Source organism: Portunus trituberculatus, chromosome 44 (genome assembly GCF_017591435.1).
Source record: "Portunus trituberculatus isolate SZX2019 chromosome 44, ASM1759143v1, whole genome shotgun sequence".
In the NCBI taxonomy this organism is placed as follows: domain Eukaryota; kingdom Metazoa; phylum Arthropoda; class Malacostraca; order Decapoda; family Portunidae; genus Portunus; species Portunus trituberculatus.
In genome coordinates this window covers 15,381,039-15,400,222 of record NC_059298.1, presented here as the reverse complement: position 1 = coordinate 15,400,222, position 19,184 = coordinate 15,381,039, and the positions used below count along the sequence as shown (strand labels likewise).

Genomic DNA, 19,184 nt, shown 5'->3' with positions numbered 1-19,184 from the left:
TAATGAACACCAAACTCGCTTTAATGAAGTTTTATCCAGGTAATTTTTTCCAAGTTTGAAAGCCCTGCCGTATCATGCAAGCCGACAGGCTTTTGAATACACCAGGAACTGCCGATACTAAGGCCTGCCTCAGGAGAAATCTTGGGACACCTGTGGATTCAAGATCAAGATCAAGATCAAGCCTCATGTGGACAAAATGCGCACCATTCACTCCCCTGTTCAAAACAATAACAGCATCAGCAACAGCTCGTCTTCCCTCGCTCAACTTACCACCAAAACGGCCTGCAATGTGGCCTAGTGTTGCTAAGAAGACCAGGAAGTCTCTTACTCTCAAAGTGAAGCTGGATAATATTATTCACAGACACAAGAAGCGAGAAAACTATAGCATTGCTAGCATTGCTCGCCACCATCTTGCCTACATTTACTGTCTCTACTATTTTCAAGTCAGCAGACTCTATTAAGAAGCCTTGCAAGCTAAAAGAACCACCTGAACTCATGATTCTACAATGGATAAAATGGAAAGCCTTGTGGAAATGTGGTACATAAGTTTTGTATGTGATACAATGATGCGCCCTTTGTTTACATTCCACAGGTTGCCGGTTAGTGTCTTTCACGTTTCACCCTCCCTCCCTTCATAAATTTAAGGTCATCAACATTATAAAGTTACGTACATACATACATTAGTGTACATTATAATGACTTAAATTAAACTGGCTACATGTTTAACTTCATAATTTTTGCTTTCATTAAACCTTTCACTCTACTATGATGCACTCTTGCTTTGTTTACTCTCAATGAAAGTTCAAGTCAGGGGTTAAACTTGTTATAATCGGTTCGCTTAACGAAGTGTTTTTTAGGAACGTAACCCCTTTGTTAAGCGGGGCTTGCCTGTATATGGAGGCAACAAGCAGATATATGCCGGGTCAAGTTTCTCGCATGCTATGTTTTCAATCTCAATCACTTTTTTACCCTCGAAGGCTGCATTTGAGTCGCCCTGTGCCATTTTGTCGTAACCCCGTCAACCCTACTTTTGAGTAAAACGCGCTCAAAGTTAAACACTGAAAACACGCAGGAAATCGGTCAGAATTATATAAGATTATACATCAAATGAAAGATCTCGGGTAGTTTTGTTTAGTTATGGTGGTTTTCAATAGTAAATCCGAAAATTTTGGGTTCATGTCCGTAGATTTTTTTAGCCTATTTCCGTAGTGGTAATTTTTTTTTAGGTGAAATGTTTTCTAAGGTGCTAGTTTAAGAATAAATGTTAAATTAGGAGTGTGTGAAGATTTCATGATGATAGCTGCAAAACTCAATTTTATATGAATTTTTTTTGAGCGAAAAATGAATAATTTATTATTAGCGCAACTTTCATTATCCTTCCAAGTATGTTTCATTTTCTATTACTGTTCGAAAGGGTTGACTAAAGGTAAAAGTATGTATTTATGCATTTTCTTTACCTAAAATACAATCCAAGGCTGGGGAAGTTGAAGGGGCGCTGGTAGAAGCCATAACTTCAGGAAAAGTAGCATAGGTCTTGCCATGGCGAGTTAAAGGACAACGCACGTGAGAGGGAGAGGGAGAGAGAGAGAGAGAGAGAGAGAGAGAGAGAGAGAGAGAGAGAGAGAGAGAGAGAGAGAGAGAGAGAGAAGGAAAACATGCCTCTCATTGGCTGAGGTGCGGCGTGGGTGTGACGTCACATGCTTACGCGCTGCTGATTGGCTGGCTGCCAGCAGCTGTGAGCGTGGAGATACAACACAGCTCGGGATGCAACATGTTAGTTTCGACTTTCCTTGTCATGTTTTTGCGCGACTTTGCACCTTGTTTTAGGTGCCCAAATGGTTGAGTTTTAGCTTGGCCGACCTTAGCATATGACTTTTACACCCTTCCCCTACACCGAGCAACTGTTAACTCAGAATCTAAATTTTCCGGGGTTACGACAATATGGCACGGGGCGCCTCATTTATCCTCACAGATATTATATCAGTGGCTTCATTATTAGTTGTAGTAACATAACAAAATAAAAAAAAACAAGAAAAACACGTTATAATTTGATTCTGGACGCCGAATAAAGTGTGTATATAGAAAATTTCAAGTTGTCTTCTCTTCACCAGTCAATAACTAAAAACTTTGAGTCAACATTCCAAGATAAATGCATTGATAGCAGCAGAATTTATGAGCATTCTCACAGCACTAACATATTTTCAATTGGATAATTTGCTCCTGACGTATTAGAGAAAACATTAAAACTTCTAAAACTCATTCAAAGCTCTCGCGTGGCCGAGCACCCTGTATATCAGCCAGGCGGGCTTTATGAACATCCGGCGCAAAGGTGTTAAATACAAAATATTAGGATAGTGATCTAAATGCAAGTGAGTCTTCAAACGTCAATGTGAAATCCTTCAATTCATATTCAGAGCTTAAATCCGCTCATTTAACCTTTTTTCTTTATTTCAACGTCAGCCAAAACTGTGTGTCTTATGAGCCCATCCATCTTGTGAGCCATAAAATACAGTATGTTTATCTTATTTTGAACTGGAAAAAAGTTTTTAATGTACACTGCATTCTCAGGGGCTCTAAAACTTATTAACCATTTGTAAGGATTCTAGTTTAGATAAAGACCATATTCTAATATTAACTGTAATTGTATCACATTAGAAATAAAATCAATGTTTGAATGTTCAAAAAGGATTCGGAAAGTGTTATTTGGAACATACGAGTTCCAAGAAGAGTTGCTAAAACAATTAAAAAAAGTATTACATATGAGGTGTTTAGTATTAGAAGATGAATCCAAGAAAGAGAGGCTTTGAATTATTGATGTTTTAAATATTATCTCAGTGTGAATTACTCTAATGTTGTAAAAGTGAACACCACAAAAAGGTGTAGTGAAAGCATATATTACCAATAAATTCTTACTTCTCAGATTTTTTAGCATCTTTAAATAAGAAAAAAAGTTAGTACAATTTCAATGCTATCTAACTACATATGCTCAAATGAAAGATTCAAACAAAATTCATTAAAGTTTAGGTGTTGTGAGGCATGATATTGTGTGGTTGGAGGATTGAGTCTGCTTATCATAACTGCTTCATTTAATGTAGTGTGTTACTAACATACAGTTTCTATTAAAAAGATGGAGTGCCCTTCTGCTTTCCCACATACACCAAAATGATGTTTAATTACTCGTAATTAAAATCCTGAAGTCCCTCTTTTAATACTTGTTTATCTGTCCTTTTGCTTGAAGGGCCATTTTGATTCATTAAGGGGTGGAGTCTGCCAAGTTTCAAAAGACTGGGAAAAGTTTTAAATGAAAGGAATATCATAGTCTATAAGAAAAAAGAAAGCAAATTTGCATGTACAGTACAAAAATTAAAAAACAAAGAATGGTTCATTAGTAGATGTGACAACATCTAACAGAGACAAAGCATGGAGAAGATGGACCAATGTATCAGTTATATAATATAAACATGGTAAGTGATGACAGCACCAGTGATCACTGCACTTCCTCTCTCCTGTATCCCATTCTAGCTTATGACATTTGGTTTCATTCAACAGGGGAAACTTGCTTCACAAAGCTTCCAATACCATCATCACTACTCTGCCCCCTTTCACAGCAAGACCTCAAGTAACTTAATACTTGAATTGAAACAATTTATGATCATTAAATAAATGAAGTTGGCAGGACTAACAGAGCTAAGTGGTGCATGACAAGTGCCTCCATATCTGCCCACCCTTCCCAAACCCATCTAAATCCAAGGGGCACTCTGTTCACAGAGAAGTGGAAGTGGAGCACGAGTCATAGTAGCTTGCAAACAGATTGTGAAGGTTTCAGCAATGCTGCAAAACTTTCTTTATGGCTTTGTTTGTACCTTAGGGAAAAATCAATGAATGTGCCAATTCATTAATGATGAAGCAAGACATACAGGACATCAGGGAAGCAGTGTACACATCTTTGGTTGAATTATTCCTGAAAGTTAATGTTTATCAAATACTCACATCAAGCCAAGAAAATGTTGAACTTAGTTTTGCAACATTCCATGCTGATTCAACAGAATTTTCTCCCAATGTAATCCTGTGATTGTAGCACCAGGCATACAGGATATCAGCTAATCCAAGAAAAGCCATGGATTTGGTTCCTTTGTCCAAAAGGTGCTCTTTACGTGGCAGTTCCAACATGTCTTGTTGATCTTGTTCTGAGAATTCAACTGCAATAATAATAAACATCACAAATTAAAGAACTATAGGTATACATGTAAATAATATCATATTATTCAATTGGACAAAAAATAATTATATAAAAGTAATATATCAATTGAAAAAGTTTGTTTTTTTCAACTTTTCTTATTTCATTGTAAAATTTGTTTATGATCTATGATGCATTCTTAGAAATTCTAAAATATTTTCTAACACTATACAAGAGTTTTTCATAACATAAAGAACATGTTCTTAATAATTCAATCAGACAAAGGTATGACTTTTTTTCTCTCATTTATTAATGTAGATCTGGACCTGAAAATTTTTTCCTAAAAACAATTTTCCTCTAAGTTAACACACAATTCACTACATGTATGGAGAAGAATAACATTGATATGAAAATTATGTATGAATTAAAGAACTTGAGTTTTTTTAAGATTCTATTTTACTTTAAGTGAAAATGTTTATGATCTATGCTGCATTCCTAAGAGGTCTAAAATATTTCATTATTGTATAAAAACATTATTCTTGAAAGATAGAACATATTTTTTGAAAATGTTAAAGCAGCTCTAGACCTGTACAGAAAATTGAAAATTCTGCTATAAAAGATTTTCCTAACTTTACAGACAATTCAAGAAGTATTTGGAGAAGAAAAACATTGATGTTAAAATTATGTACCAGTTGAAAAGTTTGTTTTTTAAGTGTTTTGCTTATACATTTCAAACATATAAATGTATATGATCTATGCTGCACTCCTAGGAACTCTAAAGTGTTTTTATTTTGTTTAAAGTGATAAATGTTTACTATCTATGCTATATTTTAAGAATCCCTAAAATATTTGGAACAGCATAAAAGTTTTTTTTCTTTAACACGTTCCCTGTAATACAACCCACCTGTGGGTCAATAGTTACTATCCTCTGTTGCGATGCGATCCACCAGTTTTCACATACATCACATTTTTAATCTTACTTTTTAATAAATATTAGATTATATAATAAAATTGCAATAAACAGTATGTGTAGAAGGGCTTATTAAACAATGATTGATAAATAATATGAAGCTTATCTCGTTTTATATTGTTACAAAAATTATATGAGAAAGTCTTCTTGTTTCCTTATTTTCTTTCTAATACAGGTTGAACCTCCTTAATCCGGTATTCTTTCATCCGGCAACACCTATAATCTGGCAAAATTTTTGTTTGCCGGAATTTTTAATTGGCCAAAGTAATTTGCTGGACTGCCGCTAGGACACGGCGGCGCTGTACTATGTTTTGGAGCCCGGGCATTCTGGGTCAAATTTGGATCAGTACCATGCTGCCGCTCATTGCAAGCACCACCCACCAGGTGCATAAACATTTTATTCTGTAATATTTGCCCCTAAACATGGCTTCCAAGCCACCAGGAAGTGATAGTGCTGTGTGTGAACCAAAGAAAAAGTGCAAACATAAGACAATATCAGTGTAACAGAAAGTGGACCTACTGAGGAAGCTAGATAAAGGTGTTTCAGTACGGACCCTATGCCAACAGTACAACATTGGCTCATCAACTGTCTATGATATAAAAAAGCAGATGAATCAACTTCTCAAGTTTTACAGTGATTGTGAGAGCAAGAAGAACAAGGAGGTTCGTAGAACACTTAAGGAAGGTAAAAGCAGTGATTTAGACAGGGCTCTCATACAGTGGTTTAAGCTTCGGCAGGCTGTTAACGTCCCTGTGTCCGGCGAGATGATAATGGCGTAGGCAAAAATTTTCCATGCTGAACTTAATTTACGTGTTTTTCTGTATACTTCTGCATGTATATTTTTCATGTACAACTATCACATATCAAAACAATGTTACAGCTACACTAGTATAATGCAGGGAAAGTATATAGAAGGTGTTTTGGGGACCATCTATAGTTCGGAATTTTCCATGGTCCGGCAAGTCTAAGGTCCGGTGGTTGCCGGATTTGGGAGGTTCAACCTGTACATGTAAAAAGCTATATCATCTTGCATTTTTTTCCTTTAGAAGAACATAAAACCTTTTCTATAACAAATCATTGAAACAAGTATCACAACTGGACTTTCCTTGACAAGCTTCAAAAATTTGTATTGATTTTTTTATATTTTCCTGATACTATTTGGACAAAATTGTAAATAAAAAGCAGCCATTGGTGACCCTTTTGAATTGCATGTATACATAAACATTAGTAAAGAAACAAAACATAATAAATAAAAAAAAAAAAATCTGCTACAAAAATCAACTAAAAAATACTGAGATTTCCTTTTTTTCTAATACATGTTAAGAAAACTATTATCTTTAATTTTCTTCAGAACATAAATCTTTTCTATAACAAATAATCCAAATTGAGACATCACAACATGGACTTTCCTTGATAAGCTTCAATAATTTTCTTTATTGATCTTTTCATAATTTCATAATTTTCTTGATATCATCTTTATTATCTTATTTTATCTTCTCTCTCTCTTCTGCTGAACTAAGTTCACCATAAAACTGTGTAGCATTCATTTTTCAAATATGCAAAACAAAAAAACAAAAATATATAAATAAATTCAGCATAGAGACACACTGAATATTGACAAATAAAGTATGTCCACCACTGGGACGTACTGCAAAGAAGTCAACAGATTTTTCATGCACGGTATGTGATGTGACCAACTGGTGGACAAACATTTTGAGGTTGTCAGTTCATTTGGGTGTTCTTACAGACAACACCCTCCTCTTCCCACTTTGCTGGCTTGACCAGCACTGACATGACGACAATTTATTTGTACAGGTAACACTTGATTTATGCGTGTTTCATTTACACATTTTTGTTAATACACGACCGAAAAAATATTATAATTAATCAAATTTGACCAATCGGTTTGCTTATATACAATTTGGCCCAACCACATTTTCAAACTGAGCGCCAGACGCAATTTCAAACTGCGCGCCAGAGAGTGGACAGCGACGGCGAGTGCTTGTGAGGGGTGAAAACATTGGCGTCTGCATTTATTTTTTTACTAGTGTTTACTTTTATACTGTGGGGTTATTTTTGATAAGTGGATTTTTGATAAAGTGGAAAAGCTCAGAGGAAGATAGTGACTGACTGTGGTGTGAGTGGTGAAGGCAGTGACGCAGTAAGTGTTGTGTTTACATATTCTTTGTTTTGTTGTTTTCTCTTATTATTTTTTGCTTTCTCTTATTATTTCTTGCTTTTCCCTTTACTTTAAATACACTTCTAGAATTTAGAATGGTAAATAATAAAAACATGATAATTTAGCCAAATAAATACAGTATTTTGAACAAAATTTTTTGGACCACATCCCGCATTCCCCTCTATTATCTACTGTTTCTTATGAGAATTACAAATTTGTTTTATGCGAATTTTGATATACGTGATACCTCTTGGAATGCATCTATCGCGTAAATCGAGAGTTACCTGTAATGCAGTGTGGGAGAGTTCGCTGCGCTGGCAATCACAGGGAATGTGTTAAGTAAAGATTATTTCTAGTAATCTGATAAAAATATTTGAAATAGAATTTATTTTAAACTTCTTTTAACGCAGGTCAGGACCTGTACAAAATATTGAAAACGTTTGCTATAAAAGATTTTCCTCAAGTTGACAGAAAACTCAATACGTGTTTGGAGAAGAAGAATATCGATATAAAAATTGTGTATCAGTTAAAAAGGAGTTTTTAGTGTTTCTATTTTCTTTTAAAGTAGAAAAAAGTTTAAGATCTATGCTGTGTTCATAGGAAGTTTAAAACATTTCAAAACTGTATAAAAAAGTTATTCTTGAAGGAAAGAACATAAGAACATAAGAAAAGAGGGAAGCTGCAAGAGGCTGCCAGGCCTACACGTGGCAGTCCCTATGTGATTGAAGCTACCTAATTCCATAACACATTCTAATCAGACAAAAGATTTTTTTTTTTTTTTTCAAAATTTCAATGATCAGATGCTCCCCTAAATCTTGTAGACTTTTCTATTTCTACTAAGCTACTGCCATAATCAAGTTTATTTTTAATGTGATGCCACTATTGTGACAGTGTTACAGTTGATAATCTAACACACACCCAATCACCTTTACCCACACGCAGATAACTTACCTTCATCACTTGTTATACTGTAAAATTCTGGGATGAACTCAATGAACTGCTGTGTCATGTCCACATCAAAATAGTCAGCTAAATAGTGATCTTCATCAAAGAGGCTCATTTCCTGCGTAACTCTCTCCTCCCTTCGCTCAGGAGCAGACTTGTTATCAGGATCATTGATATCCACTACATCTTTTAATTCACTCTGCAAATAATAATCTACAAATGAAGCTGCAGAGGAACACAAGATATACAAATTCTCATAATCTACATATATCTAATACATTCATCCAGTCACTGTGAAAAGAAGATAATGAAGACAAGAAAAATTGATTTTCAATTAAAGCATGAGCAAGAAATATTGGGTGAACATGAAATAAAATATCATGCAAGATTTCGAGAACAACCAAGAAACAAAGATGAGCCTAAGCAACTCCAAGCTGAAGATATGAAGCACATCACAAGAACAGATATTCAGGTGGCTATCACTAAATTTGATACAAGGGGAAGCAGGTCAATGGAAACAAATAATGTGGACAAAAAAGAGAGAGAGAGAGAGAGAGAGAGAGAGAGAGAGAGAGAGAGAGAGAGAGAGAGAGAGAGAGAGAGAGAGAGAGAGAGAGAGAGAGAGAGAGAGAGAAAATCATGGTAACAAGGAAAATCATAGCTAGCAATTCAGACCTCCAGGATGCAGGCCAGCCAGCCAGGGACTTCACAATGACACTAGTGCCAAGTAATGGTACTGTGATATTGTTTAAAAACAGGGAAAAGATCAATGTTAAACCTGCAAGAAATGTTTTGGTACATAAATCTGGCAACTTTTTCTTATACATTTATTTTGGAGTAAAAACTAAATTATTTCTTTCTCCAGAGGAATGAAGATTTATGGCATATTTAACACAATGTACATTAGGTTACCTGAAGAACAGAAAAAACACCAGTTGAATTATTCCCAAAGCCATACTTGTAGCCCATGGTCACTATATTTTCTTCAGGCAAGGTCTGTTCACATGAAAAATCAAAATCTTCATCTTTCTCTGAGTCATTACCTGAAAAAGAAACATTATACAAATATCCATCTTTCTATCAATCTACTTATATATATATATATATATATATATATATATATATATATATATATATATATATATATATATATATATATATATATATATATATATTATAATGAGGCAAATACAGGAGAAGTTAAGTGAAAGGAAGAAGAAGCTATTCCATGACTTTGTTGATTTAGAGAAGGCATTTAACAGATTGCCAAGGAAAGCAATTGAGTGGGCACTAAGGCTCATGAATGCAGTCATGTCTCTGTATAAGGAATCAATATCACAAGTGAAAACAATGGCAGGAACATCAAGGGACTTTAACATGAGAGTAGGAGAATACCAGGGACCTACTCCTAGTCCACTACTCTTTCTCAGTAGTGGAGGAGGCTACTAAAACTGGCAAGAGGAGATGATGGCCTGTGGGAGCTAATCTATGCCGATGATTTGATATTGACAGCAGAATCAAGGAAAGAAGTGACTGACATGTTTAATAGGTGGAAGGAGGAGATGGAGCAGATGGGACTGAAAATAACATGGAGAAGATAAAACTAATGCTGACCAAAAATTAAATAAGAGAAAGAATTCAGTTAGGGAGATGGCCATGTGGATGTTGTGGAAGAGGAGTGGAAGCAAACTCAGTGCTGTGTACTATGTGTAACAATTGGTGTCTCACCAACAAGGCTCAGGTCTGAGGATTCTCAGAGGGCCGTAGAACTTTATATGTTCAATATGTATGTGGGAGGAGGAAGGTGGTGGTGGTGGTGGTGGTGATGGCGGTGGTGATGACGAGGATGTCGGGTTGGAGGTGAATGGAGGTGTGTTGGAAGAGGTACAACAGTTCTGCTACTTGGGAGATATGTTAGACTATGAAGCAGATGCAGGGACAGCAGGGACAGCAGCTGCATGGGGAAGATGACGTGAAGTTGCCAATTTATTGGTAAACTGCATCATAAAACTAAGGATCAGGGGAAGGGTATATGAAGCCTGTATCAAACGTGCTCTTCCGTATAGAGCAGAAACATGGACGTTGACAAACAGACTGACAGATATTCTACCAAGCTGTGACCACAGGATGCTGAGATACATGGCAGGAGTGAGGTGGCAAGATGGTAATTCCAGTAGTGAGGTAACAGAGATAAGTGGAGTTAAAGATCTCACTGTTGAGTCGAGGAAGAAAAGACTGAGATGGTTTGGACACGAGAGAAAGGCAGTGGGAGGTGTTGAGCGAGGTGGAGGAGGTGAGAGTTGAAGGCTGATGGCTAGTGGGAAGGCCAAAGAAAAGGTGGAGGGAATGTGTGATGGAGGATATGAATCTGTTGGGAATAGAAAATCATATGGGACAAGATAGCCAGTTATGGAAAGCAATCATTGCCCGTCCAACCCTACCCTGAATGGGAAAATGCAGACATTAAATGAAAATGATGATGATGATGACGTATACAGTGAGGACTCAATACTCGAACTTAATTAATTCCAAGTGGCTGTTCAAGGATCAAAAAGTTCGACCATCGATACCAATAAATCAGGTAATTCTTAGCAAAACCTGAAAAAACTCAGTTTTTTTTTAATATTATTTGATTTGTACGTACTGTAAGTGGAGGCTGGTGATGGATAACGTAGAAGAGGAGGGAAGAAGAGTGGGGAGGAAGAGGGAGGTCATCAGATGACGAGTCACTATCCATGAAAATGTCGTCGTAATTTTACTCCTTGTGTGATTCCTATGAACCCGCTACTGAAGGGCTATTGTTCACTAACACTTGCACTCTCACTAGATTTCGTATTTTCACCACTAATAAGCCTCTTTGGTGCCATAAAAAGTTTGCAAATGAAAAACTACAGAAGATTTTTTTTTTTTTTTTTCCCAAGACTGCGGCAAGACCAGAGATGTGCATTGGTATACAGTATGCTGTTTTTTTAATAAAACCCATATCAGAAATGAATAATGGTGGCTGCAGCTAGGAAGAAGACAGAGCTTTGTTTACAACCACGTGTGCAGCTGTTCGATTACCAAATATTTTTTACCACTAATAAGCCTTTGGTGTTTATGGAAATTTATACATGAAAATCTACAGACAGAATGCACAAGAATATTATTGTTCACAACCACAAGTGTGGACGTTCAATTCTCAGGTATTTTTTTGAGTATTAAATCCTACTTTTGCACTCGGATATTGTAAAGTTTGACTATTAAGACATTTGTGTATTGAGTCTCCACTGTGTATGTGTGTGTGTGTGTGTGTGTGTGTGTGTGTGTGTGTATATATATATATATATATATATATATATATATATATATATATATATATATATATATATATATATATATATATATATATATATACAGTGGAGACTAAATGCTCAAACTTAATTAATTCCAAATGGCTGTTCGAGTATTAAAAAATTCAACTATTGACACCTATAAATCAGATCATTCGTTCCAATCTTGGCAAAACCTCAAGTTTATAAAAATTTTAATGTATTTTTTTTATTTTGATCTGTACATACCGTAGGTGAAGGCTGGAAATGGATAACTTAGAAGAGGAGGGGAGAAGGGTGGGGAGGAGGAGGGAGGTCACCTGAAGATGAGTCACCATCTATAAAAATGTCTTTGTAAAGCTTCTCCAGGTGCGATTCCTGTAAATCCACTAATGGAGTGCTGTGGCTCACTAACACTTGCACTCTCGCCAGATTCCTCATTTTCACCACTAATAAATCTCTTTGGTGTCATCATAAGTTTCTAAATGAAAAACAACGACAGAATGCAGAAGAATGTTATTTATCTCAAGACTGCGGCAGGACTAGGGATGCGCACCAGCATCCGGTGTACCGGTATTAGGTAATATCAGTAAACAGGTATTACCAGTAATACAGTATCAAAATGGTACAGTGGTGGCTGCGAGAAGAGAGATGACAGAGCTTTGTATACCACCAAATTTGTGACTGTTTGATTACCAGATACAGGTAACTCTCGATTTACGTGTTTTTGTTATAACGCAACCAAAAAAATGTAATTAATTTAATTTGTGTGATCGATTTGCTTATATGCAATTTGGCCCAACTGCATTTTCAAACTGAGCGCCAGATGCAATTTGAAACTGCATGCCAGAGAGTTCCGCAGCTGGCCAATAGGTGGGAGCTCTGCTCTTCTAGTGCCTCATTTGCAGTCTGCCAGCACTGAGTACAGATGGAATCTTCAATCTGCCTATAATTCACCAAGATGGCCCCAAAACATCCTTCATCTTCTGCATGTGGGATTATTTTTGAAAAGTGCATTTTTGATAAAGTGGTAAAGCTCAGAAAAAGATGGTGACTGACTGTGGTGTGAGTGGTGAAGGCAGTGATGCAGTGAGTGTTGTGTTTACGCATTCTTTGTTTTGTTGTTTTCTCTTATTATTTTTTGCTTTCTCTTATTATTTCTTGCTTTTCCCTTTACTTTAAATACACTTCTAGTATTTAGAATGGTAAATAATAAAAACATGTTAATTTAGCCAAATAAAGAGTATTTTGTACAAATTTTTTTGGACCACATCCCGCATCCCTCTTATTATCTATTGTTTCTTATGAGAATTACGTGTTTGATTTACGCAAATTTTTATATATGTGATGCCTCTTGGAAAGCGCCTATCGCGTAAATCAAGTTACCTATACTCGTATTTTCACCACTAATGAGCCTTTGGTGTTAATGTTAGTTTATAAATGAAAAACTACAGATAGAATGCAGGAAAATGTTATTCTGATGACTGCGGCAGCACAAGTCACAACTGGTGGAGGGAAAGGGGACGCCAGGGAGCCTTTGTTTACAACCATGAGTGTGGACGCTCAGCTATCAGGTATTTTTTCCAGTATAAATCAAACTTTTGCATTCGGGTATTGAAAAGTTAGAATATTTGGATGTTCAAGTATTGAGTCTCTACTGTATAATATATATATATATATATATATATATATATATATATATATATATATATATATATATATATGCAACCCCCGTTTAACAAAGGTGAAATTTCGCTACAACAAAGGTTTCGTTTTACTACCATCTGCTTGTTTAACAAACACCAAACTCACTTTAACGAAGTTTTATCCAGGTAATTTTTTCCAAATTTGAAAGCCCCACCGTATCATGCAAGCTGACAGGCTTTTGAATACACCAGGAGCTGCTGGTACTAAGGCCTGCCTCAGGAGAAATCCTGAGACACCTATAGAATAAAGATCAAGATCAAGCCTCTCGTGGACAACACAGGCGCTGCCGATACAAAGGTCTGACTCAGAAGAAATTTTGCGTCACCTGTAGCATCAAGATCAAGATCAAGATCATGTGCACCACTCATTCCCCATTCAAAACATAACAGCGTCACCAGCAGCTCATCTTCCCTAGTTCAACTTACCACCAAAACGCCCTGCAATGTGGCCTAACGTTCCTAAGAAGACCAGGAAGTGTCTTACTCTGGAAGTGAAGCTGGGTATTATTCACAGACAAGGGAGAGGCCAGAAAACTAATAACATTGCTTGCCACCATCTTGTCTCCATCAGCAAGTCAGCAGACTCTACTAAGAAGGCTGGTGAGACCGCATCTTCCTTAAAAGTTAAAAGAACCACCTGAACTCGTGACTCTACAATGGATTAAATGGAAAGCCTTGTGGAAATGTGGTACATAAGTTCTGTATGCGGTACCATGATGCGCACTTTGTTTACATTCCACAGGTTGCTGGTTAGTGTATTTCCCGTTTCACTCTCCCTCCCTTCATAAAGTTAAGATCATTAACATTATAAAGTTACGTACATACATACATTAGTATACATTATAATGACTTGAATTAAACTACCTAAATGTTTAACTTCATAATTTTTACTTTCATTAAACCTTTTACTGTACTATGATGTACTCTCGCTTTGCTTACTCTCAATGGAAGTTCAAATCAAGGGTTAAACTTGTTATAATCGGTTCGCTTAACAAAGTTTCACTTAACGAAGTGTTTTTTAGGAACGTAACCCCTTCGTTAAGTTGGGGTTGCCTGTATATATGCATGCGCACATACAGTCAACTCTCCATTAACGCGAGTTTGAATAACGCTATTTCGATTTTACGTGACTTGATATTTAAGGAGATATGATTAAATGATGTAATTTATTCAATTTAACAAGTGTTAACTTGATTTGGTGATGTCATGTGCAGTCACGCTGCTTCTGGTGGGAACCACACTGGGCCGGGATCTAAGAAACTTAACAATGAGTGGTGCAACTTCTGGCTGCACAATGGCATCCATGAACACATAGGGAGACAGTGTTGCCATGGTAATGCGATTGTTAGAAGGTTGCCAGTAAAAACACCTTCCGAGGAGGTGTTACTGTCTCACATATACATTTATCTTCACAAAACAACATTTCTATTGGTTTTTTACAAGTCTCACCACCAAGAAAGGAGTGTTTTGTGAAATCTTGCATGGAACACTGAAAGCAAAGCAGATAAGGAGGTTTTTATCTACTGGCAGTCGGCAACAGCCGCTTCTTCTTTTTCCTGTGACCCTCTTTAAGCTTGTGTATTGCTTTCACCACAATATTGTCTACCTCTCCATTGCCTGCTATAATGGATATCATATCTTTGTATTGATATTTGTTATAGCAGGCAATACAAAACAAATATTGTGGTGAAAGCAACACACAAGCCGAAGAGGGTCAAAAGAAGAAGCAACCGCCACAAATCACCAGCAGACAAATGCCTCCTCATCTCCAGCTTTACTTTTGGTGTTCCATGCAAGACTTCACTTTGTACATCAAAAGGCAATCCTTTCTTGGTGGTAAGGCTTGTAAAAAGCTTAAAGAAATTTTCTGTAAACATAAATGTATATTTGAGAATTCACTCCTTAGTCTGAAGTGGATTCTTAACCCCTTCAATACGGTGACGCCTATGTAGGCGTCATGAAGCCCCAGTAGCAAATACGGTGACGCCTACGTAGACGTTATATTTCTTTTCTGAGCTTTCTTCAGTTCAGTTGTCCCATATAGTGTGTTGGATACCAACTACACACGCCGTATGCTGTCTTTGAAATCCTAGTGCTCCTCCCACCATCCTTGTCTCCACCAATCACTAAAGATAAGCTATATGCCTTGTGTCTAAAATTACCCAATGGCATAGACTGTTCCCATCTCTCTCTCTCTCTCTCTCTCTCTCTCTCTCTCTCTCTCTCTCTCTCTCTCCATTCCCTCCCTCCCCATCTCCCTTTCCTCCCTCCCCCTCTCCCTCTCGAAAGATAAGTTAGATGCGTCCCGCCTTGTAACATTCGTGAAAACAAACACACACACACACACACACACACAAAAACAACAAATTTTCTAATCTCTCTCTCTCTCTTCGTTTCCCTCTCCCTTCCCTCCCTCCCCCTCTTCCTCTCGAAAGATAAGCTACATGCGTCCCACTTGTGTCTAAAATATTAGCAAATGTCACACACACTCTCTCTCTCTCTCTCTCTCTGAAGAGAGAAGCGTCCACTTTCCTCTTCGAAGACGATATAGTAACTAAAAAATAGCAGCATAATACACAAAGACGACAAGTATGACAAGCTTGCACGAGTTTCCCACGCTCGGGCTCGCGGCACTACCACCCGTATCTCATACAGGCGGGCTTTTTTAACATCCGGCGCGAAGGGGTTAAGTGGATATTTTCTCTGCGTCTTCACCTACTGTCCTATACTATGGCATCCAAGCATCCTTCAACCTCCTCACAGGAATGTGATTCCAAGAAATCAAGGAAGACTGTGACCATTGAAAAGAAGTTGAAAGTGTTTGATCGCTATGCTAGGGGAGAAAAGATCTTGGTGATATCCATGCGAAGAGACACAAGGACAGCACGTTGCATACCATAAGAGCTAATAAAATGAAAACATGTTTTTATTGTTTGCGTGACCCAGTTATGTATTAATAGTTTGTTTTACAGGCTGACATAACAAAATTCCCAAATTAGGCAGACATTCCCAATGACCAGGAATGTAATCCCCCTTATTACCATTGTTTTCTATGGGAGAATTGTGTTTGAATAATGTGACATCTCATCCAACATAACCCTTGCATTAATCAAGAACTGACTGTTTATATTTATTTATATATATATATATATATATATATATATATATATATATATATATATATATATATATATATATATATATATATATAGGCAACCCCCGTTTAACGAAGGGGTTACGTTCCTAAAAAAACACTTCGTTAAGCGAACCGACTATAACAAGTTTAACCCCTGACTTGAACTTCCACAGAGAGTAAGCAAAGCAAGAGTGCATCATAGTACGGTGAAAGGTTTAATGAAAGTAAATATTATGAAGTTTAACATTTAGGCAGTAAAATTTAATTTAAGTCATTATAATGTACACTAATGTACCTATGTATGTACGTAGCTTTATAATGTTGATGATCTTAAATTTATGAAGGGAGGGAGAGTGAAACGGGAAAGACACTAACCGGCAACCTGCGGAGTGTAAACAAAAGGCGCATCATTGTACCGTATACAAAACTTATGTACCACATTTCCACAAGGCTTTTCATTTTATCCATTGTAGAGTCACAAGTTCAGGTGGTTCTTTTAGTTTGCAAGGAAGATACAGTCTCACCAGCCTTCTTAATAGTCTGCTGACTTGAAAATGTAGAGACAGTAGATGGAGTCAAGATGGTGGCCAGCAATCCTATAGTTTTCTCGTCTCTCTCGTGTCAGTGAATAATATCCAGCTTCACTTCGAGAGTAAGAGACTTCCTGGTCTTCTTAGGAATGCTAGGCCACATTGCAAGGAGTTTTGGTGGGAAGTTGAGCGAGTGAAGACGAGCTGCTGCTGACGCTGTTATGGGAGTGAGCGGTGCGTGTGTTGTCCACGAGAGGCTTGATCTTGATTCTACAGGTGTCCCAGGATTTCTCTTGAGGCAGGACTTAGTATTTGCGGCTGCTAGTGTATTCAAAAGCTTGTCGGCTTGCGTGACACGGCGGGGCTTTCAAACTTGGAAAATTTACCTGGATAAAACTTCATTAAAGCAAGTTTGGTATTCGTAAAATGAGTAGATGGTAGTAAAATGAAACCTTCATTGTAGCGAAATTTTGTTGTGTGAACCTTCGTTAAACAGGGGTTGCCCGTATATATATATATATATATATATATATATATATATATATATATATATATATATATATATATATATATATATATACATATATATCCCATGCAGTACATCAAATATCATATAAACCAACTATCCTTAATATTCAATGCCGCAACCTTTTATTTTCCTTATAAAAATAGCTAACCCTGCTTCCTGTCTCCACTTCATTATCTGAAATTATCACTAAACTACCAGCATACAATACTTCCCATAGAAGTTCTAACTTAATTCATGATAGATAACTTTAACATATGTATATATAATTGATATTAGATTCACAAATATATCAAATTACAAACAAGCCCATGAACCAAACATGTTATTTAGGTCTTGAAGCTGACAGTATATTTTCTAGCTAAAAAGGAGGTTTAGCCAATTCTTTTCCTTCTTTTAAAGGAATGAAATGGGAATGGTTGGGGTTTGTGTGATTTATCCTCTCATACAGAAATATTTCATACTTACCACCAATAACTTCAATTGATGGTCTGTTCACTCCAGTTGCTCCCTGTGGTGTAAGGAGCATTGTAAGTAAATCAAGGTTTGTAAAATGTTCACCAGGGGTTTCTTTCTTGCATGTTATAATAAAGGCTCCTGCATCAGCATCAAACTTTGCCGAGTATTCCTCAAGTTCACTGTCAACCAACTTTCCCGAGAATGTGAGCCTGCAATTGAAATTATTTTTACAACTTGAATGCATATGACTCAAAAACAAATATTATGCTATCTATCAGTCTACCTCTCTGGAACATCCCATAAGGGCTGACCATCATAAGAGTTTCAAAGTCTTCTTATCCAAAACAAAAAGCATTCCTTTCTTGCTTGTTCAGTGTTTGGCTTCAACACCATTTCACATACATACTCCTTCACCCTATCTTTACATCTTCCAATCAGCCTTCCTCTTTTATTAAGACTTTCACTTTCACACACACACACACCATCTTACAAACTCTTTGCTGAATGCACCTGTTTTAGCCCATTCCACCTCTCTACAATTCTTACCACTTACATAGGCACTCACACTACATCTCTAACATATCCTTCCAATGCCCTCTACATGCACCATTTCAAATAACAAATTTCCACAGGATGCACTCTTTAATAAATACTATACTTTATTTCACATCTATGCAAGAGTTCAAGAGTATTCCTTAAATCTCTATTTACATCCAAATATACATTTCTCCCTTCCATAACCATCACAAGTAATCATATAATGTTCCACAAGGGATCTTACTATATTCCTTATACATAGATTCTCTGTCCAATGATAGCAGACTAAGCTATGTCTAAAATGCTCACCTTAAGTAATAAGGTGAGGAGTAGAAGGTGAATACTTCCTCAGTAATACTGACTTCTGCATCTGTAATTTGAGCATACCGTGCAAAGATCTTCACAGTTATACAGGTCTCATCCTGCTGGACTTCAAATTTTGGAGTCAGCATATTTCTGTAAGATAAAAGATTGAGTCACATATGTATCATACTATATCATGAAAGTTTACATATTGCTGCTTTCATCCAAATGAATGATTACCTTAACAGATTTTATATCTTCATTCTCTTACTACTTTATGAAGGCTCCTCATTTATGGCTAAATATTTTGCGATTAAAGTTTCATGCAGTGTGCTCTCTCTCTCTCTCTCTCTCTCCTACTGCCGTAATATGAGAGAGAGAGAGAGAGAGAGAGAGAGAGAGAG

General features: G+C 36.7%; 1 protein-coding gene across 2 annotated transcripts in view; it reads right to left on the bottom strand.

Annotated features, from left to right (window-relative positions):
- The window catches only part of LOC123519046 (protein SHQ1 homolog), a 73,558-nt gene that overhangs the window by 7,554 nt on the left and 46,820 nt on the right, over positions 1 to 19,184 (bottom strand). For both annotated transcript variants that reach the window (XM_045280190.1, XM_045280189.1), the window contains exons 2-6: positions 18,787 to 18,933; positions 17,950 to 18,149; positions 9,185 to 9,315; positions 8,279 to 8,471; positions 3,991 to 4,199 (exon numbers count right to left, since the gene is read on the bottom strand). In XM_045280190.1, coding sequence (XP_045136125.1) covers positions 3,991 to 4,199; positions 8,279 to 8,471; positions 9,185 to 9,315; positions 17,950 to 18,149; positions 18,787 to 18,929 — 876 coding nt within the window. In that variant the 5' untranslated portion in view covers positions 18,930 to 18,933. The remainder of the gene's footprint in view (positions 1 to 3,990; positions 4,200 to 8,278; positions 8,472 to 9,184; positions 9,316 to 17,949; positions 18,150 to 18,786; positions 18,934 to 19,184) is intronic.